The following is a 20,504-nucleotide window of genomic DNA, read 5'->3' as shown; positions in this document are numbered from 1 at the left end:
GAAGTCCGAGTGTCAAGAATTAAAAACACGCTAGGTAGTAAGACTACCCTCTGGCGCTAAATAGTGTGGTCATAGTGTGGTCGACATGTTTCAGCCTTCAGGGCATCTAACCCGGCTTTCTTCAGGACCTTGTATGGCAAATCTTGCTACTGCAACTACAGACAAGATGTCATAATAAAAGAAGGACAAACATGCACTTGAAAAGTTACATCCATATCAAAAACTTAGAATACTTAAGCGTCCACTCGAGGGGAAGTAATAAATCTTCTTCCTATCAAAAAAAAACAAAGAGACAAAATGTTGAAGGCACAACAGGTACCACATCGACACCATAGTGCACACACGTGAAGACAATACAGACACACCTGCATGAATAATTTACATTCTGCATTCGAGAAAAGCATACTAGCTTCATCACATTGAGGATTTGCCTCAAAGGTGATACTCACCCAGCTTTGTGTGGGTGATGGCCTCACCTCACCCGGCAACCGCTCGGGAGTATGAGGCCCCGCTCTAAGATGTAGAAAAAGACACAGTAAGCACACAACTTTACCATGTCCAACCAATCGTTCTACATTGAAAATCCAACAGACATATGGTAGTTGCTACTCTGCCAAAACTGTACCCCAACTCACATTAGAGCCTACAAGGTGGATATTTAGTCATGTTAGCAAGACAAAAACAAATCCTATTGTCTACCTCCAGGTAAATCTACCTGACGTAAAGCAATTACAATAATGGCCTCTCAGTCGACCAAAATACCTTGTTACTTGATGGACTCGATTTACACAGAGATATACATAAATATATAATGAAATCCATAATGAAATACAGTGCCAACACCCCAACAAAAAAGTAATGGGGACAGGGGGCCACATTGGCTCCCCTCTCTATGCCTGACTCGATTAGCTGCTGCTGACTAAATAGCGTGGTATGCTGAGCCAAGCTATATTATAATCAAACAGAGGAGCAGAGCCCCAACCGTCCTACCTCTCCGTCGGTGCCTCGAAATGAAGGCGAGCGGAAGTGGAGGTGAGCTGCGGCAGAAGCCTACCTCTATAAATTGGCGCCCCGAGTAGCGCACCCCGCCCCTCACCAATGTCTCACACCGGCAGCAAATATTCCAAACTGGCCTCAATCGCCATTACAGTACAAGGACACACAGGAGAAGCTGCTAGTTTCTCGCGCATGCGCGGGTAGATACCAAGCACTGCTCATTCGCGCATGGGCAAACAGTAATTACCGCGATCCCTAATGTTACTGCTGAAAATAATAGTCGTGTGGTATTATAACGGTTGACTCGCAGCAAAAAATATAAATATATCGCCCATCTAGCTGTTAATGAAGTAGATGACTTCCAAAGATAAATTTAAAAGATAAGCTTATGCTTTACATACATATGACCGTCATGGTCAAACATATATATATCTCGCCCATCTAACAATTTAGCTAATGAAGTGGATGACTTTCAAAGATAAATTTGAAAGATAGGCTTTTGCTTTCCATACATATGTCCGTCATAGTGGACAGATATACGTTCCTACGGGAGATATAACCCTGCTTCTGTGGATTTAGTTGGTCACAACGGATCAGTTACAATAGTGTATTAGCACTGTTACTGACAACACAGAATAGCGAGGCCACATCCTTCGTAAGGAGGATTATAATATCATAAGGACTGAAACATTTTGCTCCATCGCTGATATAAGGAATGAACAGGGAGACATAAGAAGGGGAAGAGGAGTCATGGCTATTAGTTTAGAGGAAAAACTATCTCTTGACTTCAGCCAAGGATGTTAACTATGGCACATATACCAGCCTTTTCTTCTTTGTTTTGTAGAAGAAAAGGAAAAGGATAAGGGATGATGGAGAATGGGTAACGGTAGACAGAGGGGCAACACACTTAGTTAAGTTGGATGAGCTCGGAAGGTGCAAATTATACTCTATTTGCTACCTAGTTTAGTAGACCCGCAACCAAAGGCTGCACTAAATACTAAGAAACAAAACAGGGTATGTGGAGGGTCAGGGGGACAGTTTAATGACCTGTCTGCTCGCTCCCCAGTCTTACAGATACAAAACACAAAAGAGCAGATCAGGTCAGAGAGAAGTGTGTGTCTGCAGTATCACCCGTGCGGCACCAATGGTGAGTCGTGAAACAAGGGTGCCCAACATGAGACTTCTTGGCGACAGGGGGCTGATAAGATTCCCATCAGACCACCCATGTGGTGGAGTTTACGTCATGTGGGAATTTAATGATCATGCCATCCCAAGTCCAACCAAATAGTGTCGGTACGGGAAAAGATGTCATAAAGATATGATCATTGTGTGTATCCTAAAAGTGATGAAAACTAAAGAAAAGAGTGCAGTGCTCAAAAAATAATATAAAATTGGCTACCCAAACTTCAAAGAATATTCTTTATACTAGAAGTCCGAGTGTCAAGAATTAAAAACACGCTAGGTAGTAAGACTACCCTCTGGCGCTAAATAGTGTGGTCATAGTGTGGTCGACATGTTTCAGCCTTCAGGGCATCTAACCCGGCTTTCTTCAGGACCTTGTATGGCAAATCTTGCTACTGCAACTACAGACAAGACGTCATAATAAAAGAAGGACAAACATGCACTTGAAAAGTTACATCCATATCAAAAACTTAGAATACTTAAGCGTCCACTCGAGGGGAAGTAATAAATCTTCTTCCTATCAAAAAAAACCAAAGAGACAAAATGTTGAAGGCACAACAGGTACCACATCGACACCATAGTGCACACACGTGAAGACAATACAGACACACCTGCATGAATAATTTACATTCTGCATTCGAGAAAAGCATACTAGCTTCATCACATTGAGGATTTGCCTCAAAGGTGATACTCACCCAGCTTTGTGTGGGTGATGGCCTCACCTCACCCGGCAACAGCTCGGGAGTATGAGGCCCCGCTCTAAGATGTAGAAAAAGACACAGTAAGCACACAACTTTACCATGTCCAACCAATCGTTCTACATTGAAAATCCAACAGACATATGGTAGTTGCTACTCTGCCAAAAACTGTACCCCAACTCACATTAGAGCCTACAAGGTGGATATTTAGTCATGTTAGCAAGACAAAAACAAATCCTATTGTCTACCTCCAGGTAAATCTACCTGACGTAAAGCAATTACAATAATGGCCTCTCAGTCGACCAAAATACCTTGTTACTTGATGGACTCGATTTACACAGAGATATACATAAATATATAATGAAATACATAATGAAATACAGTGCCAACACCCCAACAAAAAAGTAATGGGGACAGGGGGCCACATTGGCTCCCCTCTCTATGCCTGACTCGATTAGCTGCTGCTGACTAAATAGCGTGGTATGCTGAGCCAAGCTATATTATAATCAAACAGAGACACACTTCTCTCTGACCTGATCTGCTCTTTTGTGTTTTGTATCTGTAAGACTGGGGAGCGAGCAGACAGGTCATTAAACTGTCCCCCTGACCCTCCACATACCCTGTTTTGTTTCTTAGTATTTAGTGCAGCCTTTGGTTGCGGGTCTACTAAACTAGGTAGCAAATAGAGTATAATTTGCACCTTCCGAGCTCATCCAACTTAACTAAGTGTGTTGCCCCTCTGTCTACCGTTACCCATTCTCCATCATCCCTTATCCTTTTCCTTTTCTTCTACAAAACAAAGAAGAAAAGGCTGGTATATGTGCCATAGTTAACATCCTTGGCTGAAGTCAAGAGATAGTTTTTCCTCTAAACTAATAGCCATGACTCCTCTTCCCCTTCTTATGTCTCCCTGTTCATTCCTTATATCAGCGATGGAGCAAAATGTTTCAGTCCTTATGATATTATAATCCTCTTTACGAAGGATGTGGCCTCGCTATTCTGTGTTGTCAGTAACAGTGCTAATACACTATTGTAACTGATCCGTTGTGACCAACTAAATCCACAGAAGCAGGGTTATATCTCCCGTAGGAACGTATATCTGTCCACTATGACGGACATATGTATGGAAAGCAAAAGCCTATCTTTCAAATTTATCTTTGAAAGTCATCCACTTCATTAGCTAAATTGTTAGATGGGCGAGATATATATATGTTTGACCATGACGGTCATATGTATGTAAAGCATAAGCTTATCTTTTAAATTTATCTTTGGAAGTCATCTACTTCATTAACAGCTAGATGGGCGATATATTTATATTTTTTGCTGCGAGTCAACCGTTATAATACCACACGACTATTATTTTCAGCAGTAACATTAGGGATCGCGGTAATTACTGTTTGCCCATGCGCGAATGAGCAGTGCTTGGTATCTACCCGCGCATGCGCGAGAAACTAGCAGCTTCTCCTGTGTGTCCTTGTACTGTAATGGCGATTGAGGCCAGTTTGGAATATTTGCTGCCGGTGTGAGACATTGGTGAGGGGCGGGGTGCGCTACTCGGGGCGCCAATTTATAGAGGTAGGCTTCTGCCGCAGCTCACCTCCACTTCCGCTCGCCTTCATTTCGAGGCACCGACGGAGAGGTAGGACGGTTGGGGCTCTGCTCCTCTGTTTGATTATAATATAGCTTGGCTCAGCATACCACGCTATTTAGTCAGCAGCAGCTAATCGAGTCAGGCATAGAGAGGGGAGCCAATGTGGCCCCCTGTCCCCATTACTTTTTTGTTGGGGTGTTGGCACTGTATTTCATTATGTATTTCATTATATATTTATGTATATCTCTGTGTAAATCGAGTCCATCAAGTAACAAGTTATTTGGTCGACTGAGAGGCCATTATTGTAATTGCTTTACGTCAGGTAGATTTACCTGGAGGTAGACAATAGGATTTGTTTCTGTCTTGCTAACATGACTAAATATCCACCTTGTAGGCTCTAATGTGAGTTGGGGTACAGTTTTGGCAGAGTAGCAACTACCATATGTCTGTTGGATTTTCAATGTAGAACGATTGGTTGGACATGGTAAAGTTGTGTGCTTACTGTGTCTTTTTCTACATCTTAGAGCGGGGCCTCATACTCCCGAGCGGTTGCCGGGTGAGGTGAGGCCATCACCCACACAAAGCTGGGTGAGTATCACCTTTGAGGCAAATCCTCAATGTGATGAAGCTAGTATGCTTTTCTCGAATGCAGAATGTAAATTATTCATGCAGGTGTGTCTGTATTGTCTTCACGTGTGTGCACTATGGTGTCGATGTGGTACCTGTTGTGCCTTCAACATTTTGTCTCTTTGGTTTTTTTTGATAGGAAGAAGATTTATTACTTCCCCTCGAGTGGACGCTTAAGTATTCTAAGTTTTTGATATGGATGTAACTTTTCAAGTGCATATTTGTCTTTCTTTTATTATGACGTCTTGTCTGTAGTTGCAGTAGCAAGATTTGCCATACAAGGTCCTGAAGAAAGCCGGGTTAGATGCCCTGAAGGCTGAAACATGTCGACCACACTATGACCACACTATTTAGCGCCAGAGGGTAGTCTTACTACCTAGCGTGTTTTTAATTCTTGACACTCGGACTTCTAGTATAAAGAATATTCTTTGAAGTTTGGGTAGCCAATTTTATATTATTTTTTGAGCACTGCACTCTTTTCTTTAGTTTTCATCACTTTTAGGATACACACAATGATCATATCTTTATGACATCTTTTCCCGTACCGACACTATTTGGTTGGACTTGGGATGGCATGATCATTAAATTCCCACATGACGTAAACTCCACCACATGGGTGGTCTGATGGGAATCTTATCAGCCCCCTGTCGCCAAGAAGTCTCATGTTGGGCACCCTTGTTTCACGACTCACCATTGGTGCTGCACGGGTGATACTGCAGACACACACTTCTCTCTGACCTGATCTGCTCTTTTGTGTTTTGTATCTGTAAGACTGGGGAGCGAGCAGACAGGTCATTAAACTGTCCCCCTGACCCTCCACATACCCTGTTTTGTTTCTTAGTATTTAGTGCAGCCTTTGGTTGCGGGTCTACTAAACTAGGTAGCAAATAGAGTATAATTTGCACCTTCCGAGCTCATCCAACTTAACTAAGTGTGTTGCCCCTCTGTCTACCGTTACCCATTCTCCATCATCCCTTATCCTTTTCCTTTTCTTCTACAAAACAAAGAAGAAAAGGCTGGTATATGTGCCATAGTTAACATCCTTGGCTGAAGTCAAGAGATAGTTTTTCCTCTAAACTAATAGCCATGACTCCTCTTCCCCTTCTTATGTCTCCCTGTTCATTCCTTATATCAGCGATGGAGCAAAATGTTTCAGTCCTTATGATATTATAATCCTCTTTACGAAGGATGTGGCCTCGCTATTCTGTGTTGTCAGTAACAGTGCTAATACACTATTGTAACTGATCCGTTGTGACCAACTAAATCCACAGAAGCAGGGTTATATCTCCCGTAGGAACGTATATCTGTCCACTATGACGGACATATGTATGGAAAGCAAAAGCCTATCTTTCAAATTTATCTTTGAAAGTCATCCACTTCATTAGCTAAATTGTTAGATGGGCGAGTTATATATATGTTTGACCATGACGGTCATATGTATGTAAAGCATAAGCTTATCTTTTAAATTTATCTTTGGAAGTCATCTACTTCATTAACAGCTAGATGGGCGATATATTTATATTTTTTGCTGCGAGTCAACCGTTATAATACCACACGACTATTATTTTCAGCAGTAACATTAGGGATCGCGGTAATTACTGTTTGCCCATGCGCGAATGAGCAGTGCTTGGTATCTACCCGCGCATGCGCGAGAAACTAGCAGCTTCTCCTGTGTGTCCTTGTACTGTAATGGCGATTGAGGCCAGTTTGGAATATTTGCTGCCGGTGTGAGACATTGGTGAGGGGCGGGGTGCGCTACTCGGGGCGCCAATTTATAGAGGTAGGCTTCTGCCGCAGCTCACCTCCACTTCCGCTCGCCTTCATTTCGAGGCACCGACGGAGAGGTAGGACGGTTGGGGCTCTGCTCCTCTGTTTGATTATAATATAGCTTGGCTCAGCATACCACGCTATTTAGTCAGCAGCAGCTAATCGAGTCAGGCATAGAGAGGGGAGCCAATGTGGCCCCCTGTCCCCATTACTTTTTTGTTGGGGTGTTGGCACTGTATTTCATTATGTATTTCATTATATATTTATGTATATCTCTGTGTAAATCGAGTCCATCAAGTAACAAGGTATTTTGGTCGACTGAGAGGCCATTATTGTAATTGCTTTACGTCAGGTAGATTTACCTGGAGGTAGACAATAGGATTTGTTTTTGTCTTGCTAACATGACTAAATATCCACCTTGTAGGCTCTAATGTGAGTTGGGGTACAGTTTTGGCAGAGTAGCAACTACCATATGTCTGTGGGATTTTCAATGTAGAACGATTGGTTGGACATGGTAAAGTTGTGTGCTTACTGTGTCTTTTTCTACATCTTAGAGCGGGGCCTCATACTCCCGAGCGGTTGCCGGGTGAGGTGAGGCCATCACCCACACAAAGCTGGGTGAGTATCACCTTTGAGGCAAATCCTCAATGTGATGAAGCTAGTATGCTTTTCTCGAATGCAGAATGTAAATTATTCATGCAGGTGTGTCTGTATTGTCTTCACGTGTGTGCACTATGGTGTCGATGTGGTACCTGTTGTGCCTTCAACATTTTGTCTCTTTGGTTTTTTTTGATAGGAAGAAGATTTATTACTTCCCCTCGAGTGGACGCTTAAGTATTCTAAGTTTTTGATATGGATGTAACTTTTCAAGTGCATGTTTGTCCTTCTTTTATTATGACGTCTTGTCTGTAGTTGCAGTAGCAAGATTTGCCATACAAGGTCCTGAAGAAAGCCGGGTTAGATGCCCTGAAGGCTGAAACATGTCGACCACACTATGACCACACTATTTAGCGCCAGAGGGTAGTCTTACTACCTAGCGTGTTTTTAATTCTTGACACTCGGACTTCTAGTATAAAGAATATTCTTTGAAGTTTGGGTAGCCAATTTTATATTATTTTTTGAGCACTGCACTCTTTTCTTTAGTTTTCATCACTTTTAGGATACACACAATGATCATATCTTTATGACATCTTTTCCCGTACCGACACTATTTGGTTGGACTTGGGATGGCATGATCATTAAATTCCCACATGACGTAAACTCCACCACATGGGTGGTCTGATGGGAATCTTATCAGCCCCCTGTCGCCAAGAAGTCTCATGTTGGGCACCCTTGTTTCACGACTCACCATTGGTGCCGCACGGGTGATACTGCAGACACACACTTCTCTCTGACCTGATCTGCTCTTTTGTGTTTTGTATCTGTAAGACTGGGGAGCGAGCAGACAGGTCATTAAACTGTCCCCCTGACCCTCCACATACCCTGTTTTGTTTCTTAGTATTTAGTGCAGCCTTTGGTTGCGGGTCTACTAAACTAGGTAGCAAATAGAGTATAATTTGCACCTTCCGAGCTCATCTAACTTAACTAAGTGTGTTGCCCCTCTGTCTACCGTTACCCATTCTCCATCATCCCTTATCCTTTTCCTTTTCTTCTACAAAACAAAGAAGAAAAGGCTGGTATATGTGCCATAGTTAACATCCTTGGCTGAAGTCAAGAGATAGTTTTTCCTCTGAACTAATAGCCATGACTCCTCTTCCCCTTCTTATGTCTCCCTGTTCATTCCTTATATCAGCGATGGAGCAAAATGTTTCAGTCCTTATGATATTATAATCCTCTTTACGAAGGATGTGGCCTCGCTATTCTGTGTTGTCAGTAACAGTGCTAATACACTATTGTAACTGATCCGTTGTGACCAACTAAATCCACAGAAGCAGGGTTATATCTCCCGTAGGAACGTATATCTGTCCACTATGACGGACATATGTATGGAAAGCAAAAGCCTATCTTTCAAATTTATCTTTGAAAGTCATCCACTTCATTAGCTAAATTGTTAGATGGGCGAGATATATATATGTTTGACCATGACGGTCATATGTATGTAAAGCATAAGCTTATCTTTTAAATTTATCTTTGGAAGTCATCTACTTCATTAACAGCTAGATGGGCGATATATTTATATTTTTTGCTGCGAGTCAACCGTTATAATACCACACGACTATTATTTTCAGCAGTAACATTAGGGATCGCGGTAATTACTGTTTGCCCATGCGCGAATGAGCAGTGCTTGGTATCTACCCGCGCATGCGTGAGAAACTAGCAGCTTCTCCTGTGTGTCCTTGTACTGTAATGGCGATTGAGGCCAGTTTGGAATATTTGCTGCCGGTGTGAGACATTGGTGAGGGGCGGGGTGCGCTACTCGGGGCGCCAATTTATAGAGGTAGGCTTCTGCCGCAGCTCACCTCCACTTCCGCTCGCCTTCATTTCGAGGCACCGACGGAGAGGTAGGACGGTTGGGGCTCTGCTCCTCTGTTTGATTATAATATAGCTTGGCTCAGCATACCACGCTATTTAGTCAGCAGCAGCTAATCGAGTCAGGCATAGAGAGGGGAGCCAATGTGGCCCCCTGTCCCCATTACTTTTTTGTTGGGGTGTTGGCACTGTATTTCATTATGTATTTCATTATATATTTATGTATATCTCTGTGTAAATCGAGTCCATCAAGTAACAAGGTATTTTGGTCGACTGAGAGGCCATTATTGTAATTGCTTTACGTCAGGTAGATTTACCTGGAGGTAGACAATAGGATTTGTTTTTGTCTTGCTAACATGACTAAATATCCACCTTGTAGGCTCTAATGTGAGTTGGGGTACAGTTTTGGCAGAGTAGCAACTACCATATGTCTGTTGGATTTTCAATGTAGAACGATTGGTTGGACATGGTAAAGTTGTGTGCTTACTGTGTCTTTTTCTACATCTTAGAGCGGGGCCTCATACTCCCGAGCGGTTGCCGGGTGAGGTGAGGCCATCACCCACACAAAGCTGGGTGAGTATCACCTTTGAGGCAAATCCTCAATGTGATGAAGCTAGTATGCTTTTCTCGAATGCAGAATGTAAATTATTCATGCAGGTGTGTCTGTATTGTCTTCACGTGTGTGCACTATGGTGTCGATGTGGTACCTGTTGTGCCTTCAACATTTTGTCTCTTTGGTTTTTTTTGATAGGAAGAAGATTTATTACTTCCCCTCGAGTGGACGCTTAAGTATTCTAAGTTTTTGATATGGATGTAACTTTTCAAGTGCATGTTTGTCCTTCTTTTATTATGACGTCTTGTCTGTAGTTGCAGTAGCAAGATTTGCCATACAAGGTCCTAAAGAAAGCCGGGTTAGATGCCCTGAAGGCTGAAACATGTCGACCACACTATGACCACACTATTTAGCGCCAGAGGGTAGTCTTACTACCTAGCGTGTTTTTAATTCTTGACACTCGGACTTCTAGTATAAAGAATATTCTTTGAAGTTTGGGTAGCCAATTTTATATTATTTTTTGAGCACTGCACTCTTTTCTTTAGTTTTCATCACTTTTAGGATACACACAATGATCATATCTTTATGACATCTTTTCCCGTACCGACACTATTTGGTTGGACTTGGGATGGCATGATCATTAAATTCCCACATGACGTAAACTCCACCACATGGGTGGTCTGATGGGAATCTTATCAGCCCCCTGTCGCCAAGAAGTCTCATGTTGGGCACCCTTGTTTCACGACTCACCATTGGTACCGCACGGGTGATACTGCAGACACACACTTCTCTCTGACCTGATCTGCTCTTTTGTGTTTTGTATTTGTAGTTTCCAAAGATGCCCGCCGAGCCCCGGGCCAAAAGCTCAGGTGAACCCCCCCAAAAAAAGGTAGTTTTGCTAAAGGTAATTTTTTAAGTCTCCACCGTACAAATTGGGCCTTTTCCTGTTGCAGCCACTATGCCTGCCCACGCAAGTGTGGTACCAATTTTTTCGGGAGACCTGGGGGAACGCGGGGTGGGTGGAAATGTGTTGATCCACCCAGATTCCAGAACTTTCCACCACAGAAATGTGAGGAAAATGCGTTTTTTTGGTCATTTGTTTTAGCATTTAGCTTTGCAAGGGATTCTGGGTAACAGAACCTGGTGGGATGCAGTTGAGTCACCCCATCCTGAATTCCCCTGGGTGTCTAGTTTTAAAAAATGTATAGGTTTCCTAGGTTTCTCTGGGTGCCGGCAGAGCTAGGGTTCAAAAACAAAAGGTAGGCACTTTGCCACAAAAGGGCCCGTTTTCACTGCGAAAATTCCGGCACGTCCACGTTGCGTTTTGCGCTGTTTCCTGTCGCAGACACTAGGCAGACCCAGGCAAGTGAGTTACCATTTTTTCCAGGAGACCTGGGGGAACGCGGGGTGGGTGAAAATTTGTATGAGCCCAGTGATGCCACACTTTTAAACACAGAAATGTTTGAAAGAAATAAATTCTTTCAGCTACATTTAAAGTTTGCTAGGGATTCTGAGAAAAGGAACGTTGGAGGATCCATGCAAGCCATACCCCCTTGAAAGCCCCCGGATGTCTACTTTCCAAAAATGTGTGAGTATGCTAGGTTTCCCTAGATGGCAACCGAGGAAGGAGTGAAAAACCCATGTAACCCCCCTAGCTAAACCAATTAGTTTTGACAAAATTAGTTGTTTACTTGTGCAGTGTGACAATTTGGGCGCAATATTGCTAAGAAAATATGACGGGCATTGTGAGTTTTGCAGGATATTGTGGATACAATTAATTGTTAGATTTCACCAGAGAGACATCGCCATGTAGTCCCATGGGTTTTCAAAAATATCTACTATTGGCAGGTTATTCGTAAGCGGAATGTACACCTTGGCACAGAGACTAAGGACTACGAAAAACAAGATCCCTACACAGCCATCTATTCCTCAAACTCACACACATACTGGTTGGATTTGGCATGAGGGCGAGTGATGATTCATTATATATAATTTTATTAACAAGAGATTTCACAAAAATGAAATGCACTGTCAATTACATGGACAGAAAAACTGAACCAATGACTCGCAGCTCGTGAGCTGTAAAGCCACTTCAAGGCACCAACCGCTTTACAGGCCATTCACACACCTTTCATACCTGACACACAGAAGACCATTCACACCACCAGGCACTAAAGCAACACATCACAACATTTACAAAAAAAGTGACAAGGTGCGTCTTGCTTCAAAAAAATAAAAACCCACTGACAACAAGTTTTCAAACACACACACATACTGGTTGGATTTGGCACGAGGGTGAGGGATGGTTCAGTATATACCATTGTATTAGCAAGTGATTTCACAAAAAATGAAATACACTGTTAATAATGGAAAGGACAAGAAACTGAACCATTGACTCACAGCTCGTGAGCTGTAAAGCCACGACAAGGCACCAACCGCTTTACAGGCCATTCACACACCTTTCATACCTGACACACAGAAGACCATTCACACCACCAGGCACAAAAGCAACACATCACAACATTTACAAAAAAAGTGACAAGGTGCGTCCTGCTTAAAATAAAACAAAAAAAAAAAACACTGACATCAAGTTTTCAAACACACACACATACTGGTTGGATTTGGCACGAGGGTGAGTGATGGTTCAGTATATACCATTGTATTAGCAAGTGATTTCACAAAAAATGAAATACACGGTTAATAATGGAAAGGACAAGAAACTGAACCATTGACTCACAGCTTGTGAGCTGTAAAGCCACGACAAGGCACCAACCGCTTTACAGGCCATTCATACACCTTTCATACATGCGACACATACAAAACATTCACACCGCCAACAGCGGACCCATCACATTACTAGACTTCCACCAGCAGACAACGCCAATCAAGGGCCCATCACTTTCACACGCCAACATTCCTGACACAGCAACAACACAAACTCATGGATTACATGGAATGGCGCTCAACTAGCACTGTGTGTAGTAACCAGCATTAAGTCACTTCCCACACACCGCTCGCAAAGCACCAGTCCTCGCTCACCACCAGCCAACCACCAGACCACACACACCGCCAGTCAAGCATCAGACGACGCACACCGCTAGCCAAGTACCAGTCCACACACACACCGCCAGGAAAGCAACAGTCCACAGACACCGCCAGCCAAGCACCAGTCCAGGCACACCACCAGCCAAGCACCAATCCAAACACAACACCAGGCAAACGCAAGAGCACGCACACCGCCAACCAAACACCAGACCACGCACACCGCCAGGCAAGCACCAGTCCACACACACCGCCATGACAGCACTACTCCACACACACAGCCAGCCAAGCACCAGTCCAGGCACACCACCAGTCAAGCACCAATACAAACACACCAACAGGCAAGCGCAAGACCATGCACACCGCCAACCAAACACCAGTCGACACACACCACCAGGCAAACACCAGTCCACACGCACCACTAGGCAAGCGCCACTCCACACACACCGCCAGCCAAGCTCCAGCCCAGGCACACCACCAGCCAAGCACCAATCCCAACACACCACCAGGCAAGCGCAAGACCACGCACACTGCCAACCAAACAACAGACCACGCACACCGCCAGCCATGCACCAGTCCACAGACACCGCCAGACAAGCACCAGTCCACAGACACCGCCAGTAAGGCGCCAAACAATGCACACCGTCAGACAATGGACACTACACACAAGCCAACATCATACTTTAGTTTGGTTTTTTTTTTATTAAAAAATAAACAAATTGCAAATTGATACAAATCTACTAACACAACAACTAAATCTAAAAACACTACACAAATGCCAACTTTGAAACTAAACAATACGTTTTAAAGATTAAAGACCAACCAGTTCACTTTAACACTCATGGATGCTCCCAAAAATTATTTTGCGTGTGGTACAATCTAAAACAAGCAGGTACACACAGCCCAGGGTTTGAAGGGCAGTCGGGGCAGTACATACGAACCTCCTTCCGCAAACCTCTTCGCCAACAGACTCTACACCTCCGACTGGGAAAGTCTTTTGAGGTTGTAGGAGGAATTTGATCAGGAAAGTGGCGATCTTTCAATCTGGCAACATCCTCCACCACTCCAACTCTAGGAACACTTGCCTGTTCCACTAAAACAAGGCTGCCTATTACAGACTCCTGAAACTTTACAAAAGTCATCGTTGACTGGGGACAAGATTTCTGGAACACAACAAAAGCATTAAAGGTTGCCAAGTGGAAAAGATGGATAGCCAACTTCTTGTACCAAATGTAAGCCTTACGAAGAGCAGCATACGGTTCCAACCTCTGATCCACTCTGTCAACACCACCCATGTACTTATTGTAGTCCATTATGCACACAGGTTTGCGCACTTCTGCAACCTGACCCCAAACAGGCACCGGTTCAGTGCTTTCATCATGTATTGTAGTCAACATGTAGACATCTCTCCTGTCTGAAAACTTCACAGCTAGAAGCTCCTCACAACGCAATGCACTGCACTGTCCCCGAGCAAGCTTTCGACAAACAAGTTATTTTGGGAAACCTTTACGGTTTGAGCGGATTGTGCCACAAGCAACAGTGTCCACTTTGGCCAATTCCCTGAACAACCGCACACCAGTGTAGAAGTTATCGACATACAAATGATGGCCTTTGTTAAAAAATCCACGACCAAGTTCCCACACAATTTTCTCAGTCACTCCAAAAGTCGACGGACAACCAGGGGGGTTAATCCTGGATTCCTTACCGGTGTACACCCTGAAATTAGAGACATATCCAGTCAGACTGTCACACACCATATAAAGCTTAATTCCATAGCATGCCCTCTTACTAGGAATGCATTGCCGAAATACCAAGCGGCCCTTGAACAACAGCAAAGACTCATCCACTGCCATTTCTTTCCCAGGATAACAGATCTCAGGAAATCGATCAACGAAATGATCAATGACAGGCCGAATCTTGAAAAGACGGTCACAATCAGGGTGATCTTGTGCCAAAGCAGAACTATTGTCAACAAAATGCATCATCCGAAGCAGAAGCAAATACCCATCATGACTAATGACTGCAGGACATATAGCTGTTGCCATCAAGGGACTAGTAGACCAATATGAAGCCATTGATGGTTTCCTAAGCAAGCCCATCAAAAAAGTTAAACCCAAAAACTTTTTCATCTCCTCCAAATTTGTGGGAGTCCACTGGGTAGCTCTAGCGTGGGGCTTAAGGCTGGCACTGTTCACCCTCAAAAAAATTTCTGCATACAAATTAGTCTGCTCTACAATCTCAGGCAAAAACACATCATCCATAAACAACTTGAAAAAATCAATTGGCAAAATGTTTTCAGTGTTCACCCTATACCCTGGAACACCAGTAAATTCAGGCAATGCCGGCTGCACCATGCCTGGTGCAACCCAGAGGTCAGAACTTTCAACGTCATGTCTTGCAGCCGCAGGCTGCCGACCAGCTGCCTCTTGTCTCACTACACCAACTGGAAGTCTAGCAGCCCCAGGCTGCAGCCCAGATGCCTCTTGCCGCACTATTGGCACAGCAATGTCCCCCGCAACCACAGGCACTTCATCCACACCAAAAGTAGCTTCATCAGCACTCAGAGTATCTTCATCATCAGATGAAGCCATGTGTAGAGAAAACTCACTACCTGAATCTTCACCTCCCACCTCTGGCTCAGAATCAGAGTCAGTCTCTGGACCATGGTCAGAGGAAGAATCAAAAAGCATTCCAACAACCTGCTGAGCAGTAATCCGGCAGCTAGCCATTATCCTTACAAAAAAGGAGTCTGCACAAACAACTCAACAACCCCAACACTGGGCAAAGTAAGTAAAAAAATGTAAGCCTTTATCAAAAATATCTATATATTGAAAAGATATACAATTCGCATACAAGAGACAGCTACACTCACCAGTACCTACTCTGCAAAGACACAGTAAATAGGCAACGATATCCCACTAGAAAGAAGAAAAAAAACACTTACATCTACAGAAGTACACATCAAGAACAAATGCAAAACATGTTTTACAATCACAATAAACAGAAACCAAACATACTCGTATTATTACACACTTTGCAAAAAATACAGTTACATTACAATTGAACAAAAAAAGGTCTCTTACCAAACACATGCAACTACACAAACAGCAGAACAACAGAACCACCAGTAACGGAACCACACACTGCAACAATCTAAAGAGAAAATAAAACAATACACATTAGAAGAAACAAAAACAACACACATTACAACAGGCTATATCACAGGGTATGTCACAAATGGGGTGTCTGTCCCCATGGGAGGCAGAATAAAAATCATTAAAAACGTGGGCCCCCTGGAAGCAACCCTACGGAGGGCAGAGAGGCCAAATAAAGACACTAATCTGCCCCCACAGGGGGCAGAACATACTTTTGAAAACAAATGGGCCCAAGGAAGCGACCCTTGGCCAAGGGGTCGCTTCCTATAAATAAAAAAAAAATCTCTGGTGTCTAGTGGGCTAATCTACCCCCCCTGGGTCCAGATTCGGCCCAAAATGCGGCCAATCTGCCCCCAGTGGGGGCAGAAAGGTCCCAAAAAATTATTTAGCCCCCTGGAAGCGACCCTTGCCCATGGGGTCGCTTCCTTTACAAAAAAATAACAGTCCCAGGTGTCTAGTGGGCTTTTCTACCCCCCCTGGGTCCACATTTGTCCCAAAAAACAGCTGAACTGGCCCTGTTTGGCCCTAGGAAGCGACCCTTACCCAAGGGGTCGCTTCCTTCATAAATAAAATACTATCCCTGGTGTCTGGTGGGCTTTTCTGCCCCCCCCACCCTGGGTCCAGATTCGGCCCAAAAAATGGCCAATCTGCCCCCAGGGGGGGCAGAAAAGTCTAAAAAAAAAATTATGGGCCACTAGGAAGCGACCCTTACCCAAGGGGTCGTTTCCTTTATAAATTAAATAAAATCCCTGGTGTCTAGTGGGCTTTTCTGCCCCCCCCGGGTGCAGATCGGCCGATCTGCAGAAAAGTCTAATAAGTATTTTGGCTCCCTAAGGATGCGACCCTTGAACAAGGGGTCGCTTCCTACACACAAAAAAAAAAAACACAAGCAATCCCTGGTGTCTAGTGGGGCATTCCTGGTGCACGATCGCGACGCTGTGCGTGATCGTGCACCAGGAATGCCCTGCATTGGGACATCATGGGAGAGGAAACACTGTTTCCTCCCCCCGATGCCTCAAGGCACAAAGAAACGGGCCCCCCACACAACCGGAGCACCAAAGACTCACCCTTCCCGCTGGACGCGCTGGAAACAAATGGCTTCCAGCGCGTCCAGCGCGTCCAGCGCCTCCTGATGACGTCGGCGCGCGCTGTGCACGCTGACGTCACCAGGAAACGTGGGGGGGCCAGGGGGTGGCAGCGGAAAGTCTTCCGCTGCCACCCCAGCTGAAATCAACACGATCGATGCGCCAGCGCTCCCCCCGAGGGCTGTGCTGATGACGGATTGGTTCCGTCATCAGCACAGCCCAACCGGCGCTGATGACGGAACCGCTCCGTCATCAGCGTCGAAGGGGTTAAGAAAGCATTATGAGCCTAAGGTATAAAAGACTGTAAATGACTATACCAGAGGTCTCCTACCGTTTTTGTAATTAGAACTTCCTATGTTGAACAGATATCATCACCAGCTACTAATATTACTGTTGTAACAGTGACCACTTTAGACAAGATTACAATAGTGACCACTATGTCCAAGTTTTCAAGCAGTGATCACCTTCGTGCATCAGGAGGGTTGCTAATAGTAATGTAAACCAGCATTTGCAATGCAATAGGTCTAACAGTTACACAACTTTAAGCTATTGGCATTGTAAATGACAATGCCTTTTATTTATGTTTTTAAAACTAAAACAAAAATAAAAGGCATTGTTATTTGCAATGTCAATAGCTCAAACTTGCGTAAATGCAAGACCTATTGCATTGCAATTGCTTGTTCTTGATGCTTTTGTCTTCTATAGCTCATCACCACATAATCAAGCAATGGCAAAACAAATAGCATGCAGTGCAAATGTCAAGCTATTGGAATGGCCAATGCTTGTTGAATTTAGAGTCATGAGGTTGCTGCACAGAAGGAAGTGTGTAAAAAAGTAGGTGATGCATAACACATCCAACATTCATGAAGCTACCGAAATATACATAATAATGGTTGCATCCTACATACAGAATAATAATGCAAAATATAAAGAGATATTTATGTCAGAGAACGAATGCCGGTTTTCAGAATAAGGATCGAAAGATGAACAATCTGCAAGAGAATGAACTCACCTGTTGACAAGCATTTAATTTTTCCTCCAAAAGGTGTGTCTTATTTTTAAGTCTTTCGTTTTCATCTAGGGAAAAAAAATAACCAAGCATGAGGCTATTTATGATTATGTAGAAGCGGCTTCAGGAATAATACTAAGACACTCCTTTAAAACCCTTCAATTTGACCTTTGTTACTTATATCTATACGGTAACGGTATTCTATGTCAGGAACGGAGGCGAGGATTATGCTTTATCTTTCTTCACTTTTATTCAACAGCAGCCATTTTAAAGTCAGACAAATCAACATTCCCATAAATCATAGGGAATAAACAGTTAAACAATCGAGTGCCAACAGATAGACTGTTCTTTCATCTGCACCAATCAGAGATCCCCCTGGCGCGGATAGTCCTCTGCCTCTGTCTATGCGTCCTCTTTCTTCACTGCTTGCAGCCAAGATAAGTCAGGCATTAGCTTTTTCTCCTTATACTGTTTATTGTGGCATTCTCTTATATATATTCGCCCTAGAAGTTTTCCTTTTCATGTTTGGCTATAGTTTGCCGCTTTGATTATCTGTTTGCCGATGTGCTTATTGTGCCGTTAACCTTGCGTGCCGTTTCCTTTACGGCGCGTTGGTGAGGGGCGCACGCGCGGCATTAGTCGTTTAGAGTCGCGCGCGGCCCCTTGTTGCTTTGCCGCTTGTGGCTTCAATTTCTGTTTACAGGTTGTATTTCGCTTGCGAGCCGCTGCTACTCGGCGACTCACTAGCGGCCGTGGGGGCGTTGTCAGCTCCCTAGTAGCCTTACTGTTGGTGCTCTAGACGGCATGTCCGACACGGCGAGCGCTCCCGGCATTCCACGCATTCTTGAATGCGTTGGAACCGAAGCTGCATCGCCGCGTGAGCCTGGTCTGCGTGCCTGCCCTTTACGCCCCTGACCCGGGTCGGTACAATTGCCGCTAGGCATCTTTTTCAATTCTGAACACCCCAGGCTTTATTAACACCCATCCTGGGTCTGTAGCTGCCATTAGGCATTGGAAAGCTATCTGTGGGGGGGGTCTGTGTTGCTTAGGCCCACATCGCCACGATGCGGGCGATGGGGATGCGGATGACGCTACTGAACCGTCCAGCTCGTGGCGCCCTTCCCGACCTCCAACTTCTCAGGGGAAAAACCTCTGTGAAGATATGCTGGATCCGGATGACATCCTCCATCCGAGGTCCTTCGACTGGGCCCCTTCGGAGAAAGTTACCCAGTATATGGCCAGTCGGATCCGCCACCTGCTGGAGCCTGCGAGCCATAACTGCCTTAGGGCTGAGTGCCCTCGCCCTTCCTTGGAGGGGAAATTAGCCACCACTCCAGATATTGACCCTAGAATGGCTACCTTTCTCCAAAATTTCATTAAAGATCCCAAGAAGGGCATTGACAGGTCCTGGCGGGCCAGTCTTGCTTATCTTGATAAGTTGTTTGATATTTTGGGCCCCATTAGTAAAATACTAGATATGGCGGAAGAAGCCAAAGCCTCCGGATCCCTCATTTCACCCGAACACCTCTCTTCTTGGGCCCAGCGGGTCGTGGTGTTTCTTTGAAACGCCAACTGTGCGGTCTCCACCAAGCACCGAAGATCGCTCCTCATTAAGGTTGACCCCAAGCTTGGGGACCTAGCTGACACTGAGCTGGGTCCGGTAGCACAAGGTGGCCTCTTTGGCGAACCATTTATTAAAGAGTTAGGGAGGTTCGTCAATACCTTCACCTCCCTTGACAGGGCACAGTCTTCTATTCGGAAGGTGTTTCACCCTCTGGTTTTCCGAGGGGCCGGACGGGGTAGGGGCCGCTCGTCCAGCCTTCCCAATCAAAACAGAGTGCAAGGCTCTAACCACGCACAGTATCAAAACTATGCCCACTTCGGGAACTTCTATCCCACCCTTGGACGCCGAGGCAAGAACAGAGGAGGTGGCAACTCCAATCGTTCCGGTGAGTGTTCTCCCTTTTTCCCTTCTAAAAGTGGGGGGGCCGTCTGGTGCATTTTTTCCAAATGTGGACTTCAATCACCGGGGATGCTTGGGTCCTTCAAACAGTAAGAGGGTTTCACATAGAATTTCACGGGTCCCCTTATCAGTGCTCACCCCCACGCTCCCTTTGCTTTTCGGAGGCAGAAACCGTTTTGATCGATCAGGAAGTCCATTCGCTCCTGGACAAGGGGGCGATCGTGGAAACCCTGTCACATCCCAGAGGTTTCCTCAGCAACCTCTTTCTTGTGGACAAAGTGGATGGGGGTCAGGTACCGGTCATCAATTTACGTGAATTCAACGGGTGGTTGGTATACCGCCATTTCAAGATGGAGGGTATCCATCT

The 20,504-nt window shown here is 44.6% G+C and overlaps 1 protein-coding gene across 2 annotated transcripts in view; it reads right to left on the bottom strand.

Moving 5' to 3' along the window:
• CCDC152 (coiled-coil domain containing 152) overlaps positions 1 to 20,504 on the bottom strand; it is an 880,762-nt gene that overhangs the window by 391,967 nt on the left and 468,291 nt on the right. The window contains exon 5 of one of the 2 annotated variants that reach the window (XM_078675028.1): positions 18,178 to 18,242. The exons of the other annotated variant lie outside the window; for it this stretch is intronic. Within the exon in view, the coding sequence (XP_078531154.1) occupies positions 18,178 to 18,242 (65 nt within the window). The remainder of the gene's footprint in view (positions 1 to 18,177; positions 18,243 to 20,504) is intronic. 2 annotated transcript variants of the gene reach the window in all.

Source organism: Lissotriton helveticus, chromosome 2_1 (assembly GCF_964261635.1).
Source record: "Lissotriton helveticus chromosome 2_1, aLisHel1.1, whole genome shotgun sequence".
NCBI classification, from domain to species: Eukaryota; Metazoa; Chordata; class Amphibia; order Caudata; family Salamandridae; genus Lissotriton; species Lissotriton helveticus.
The sequence above is the reverse complement of the archived record's forward strand: the minus strand, read 5'-3'. Positions and strand labels throughout refer to the sequence as shown.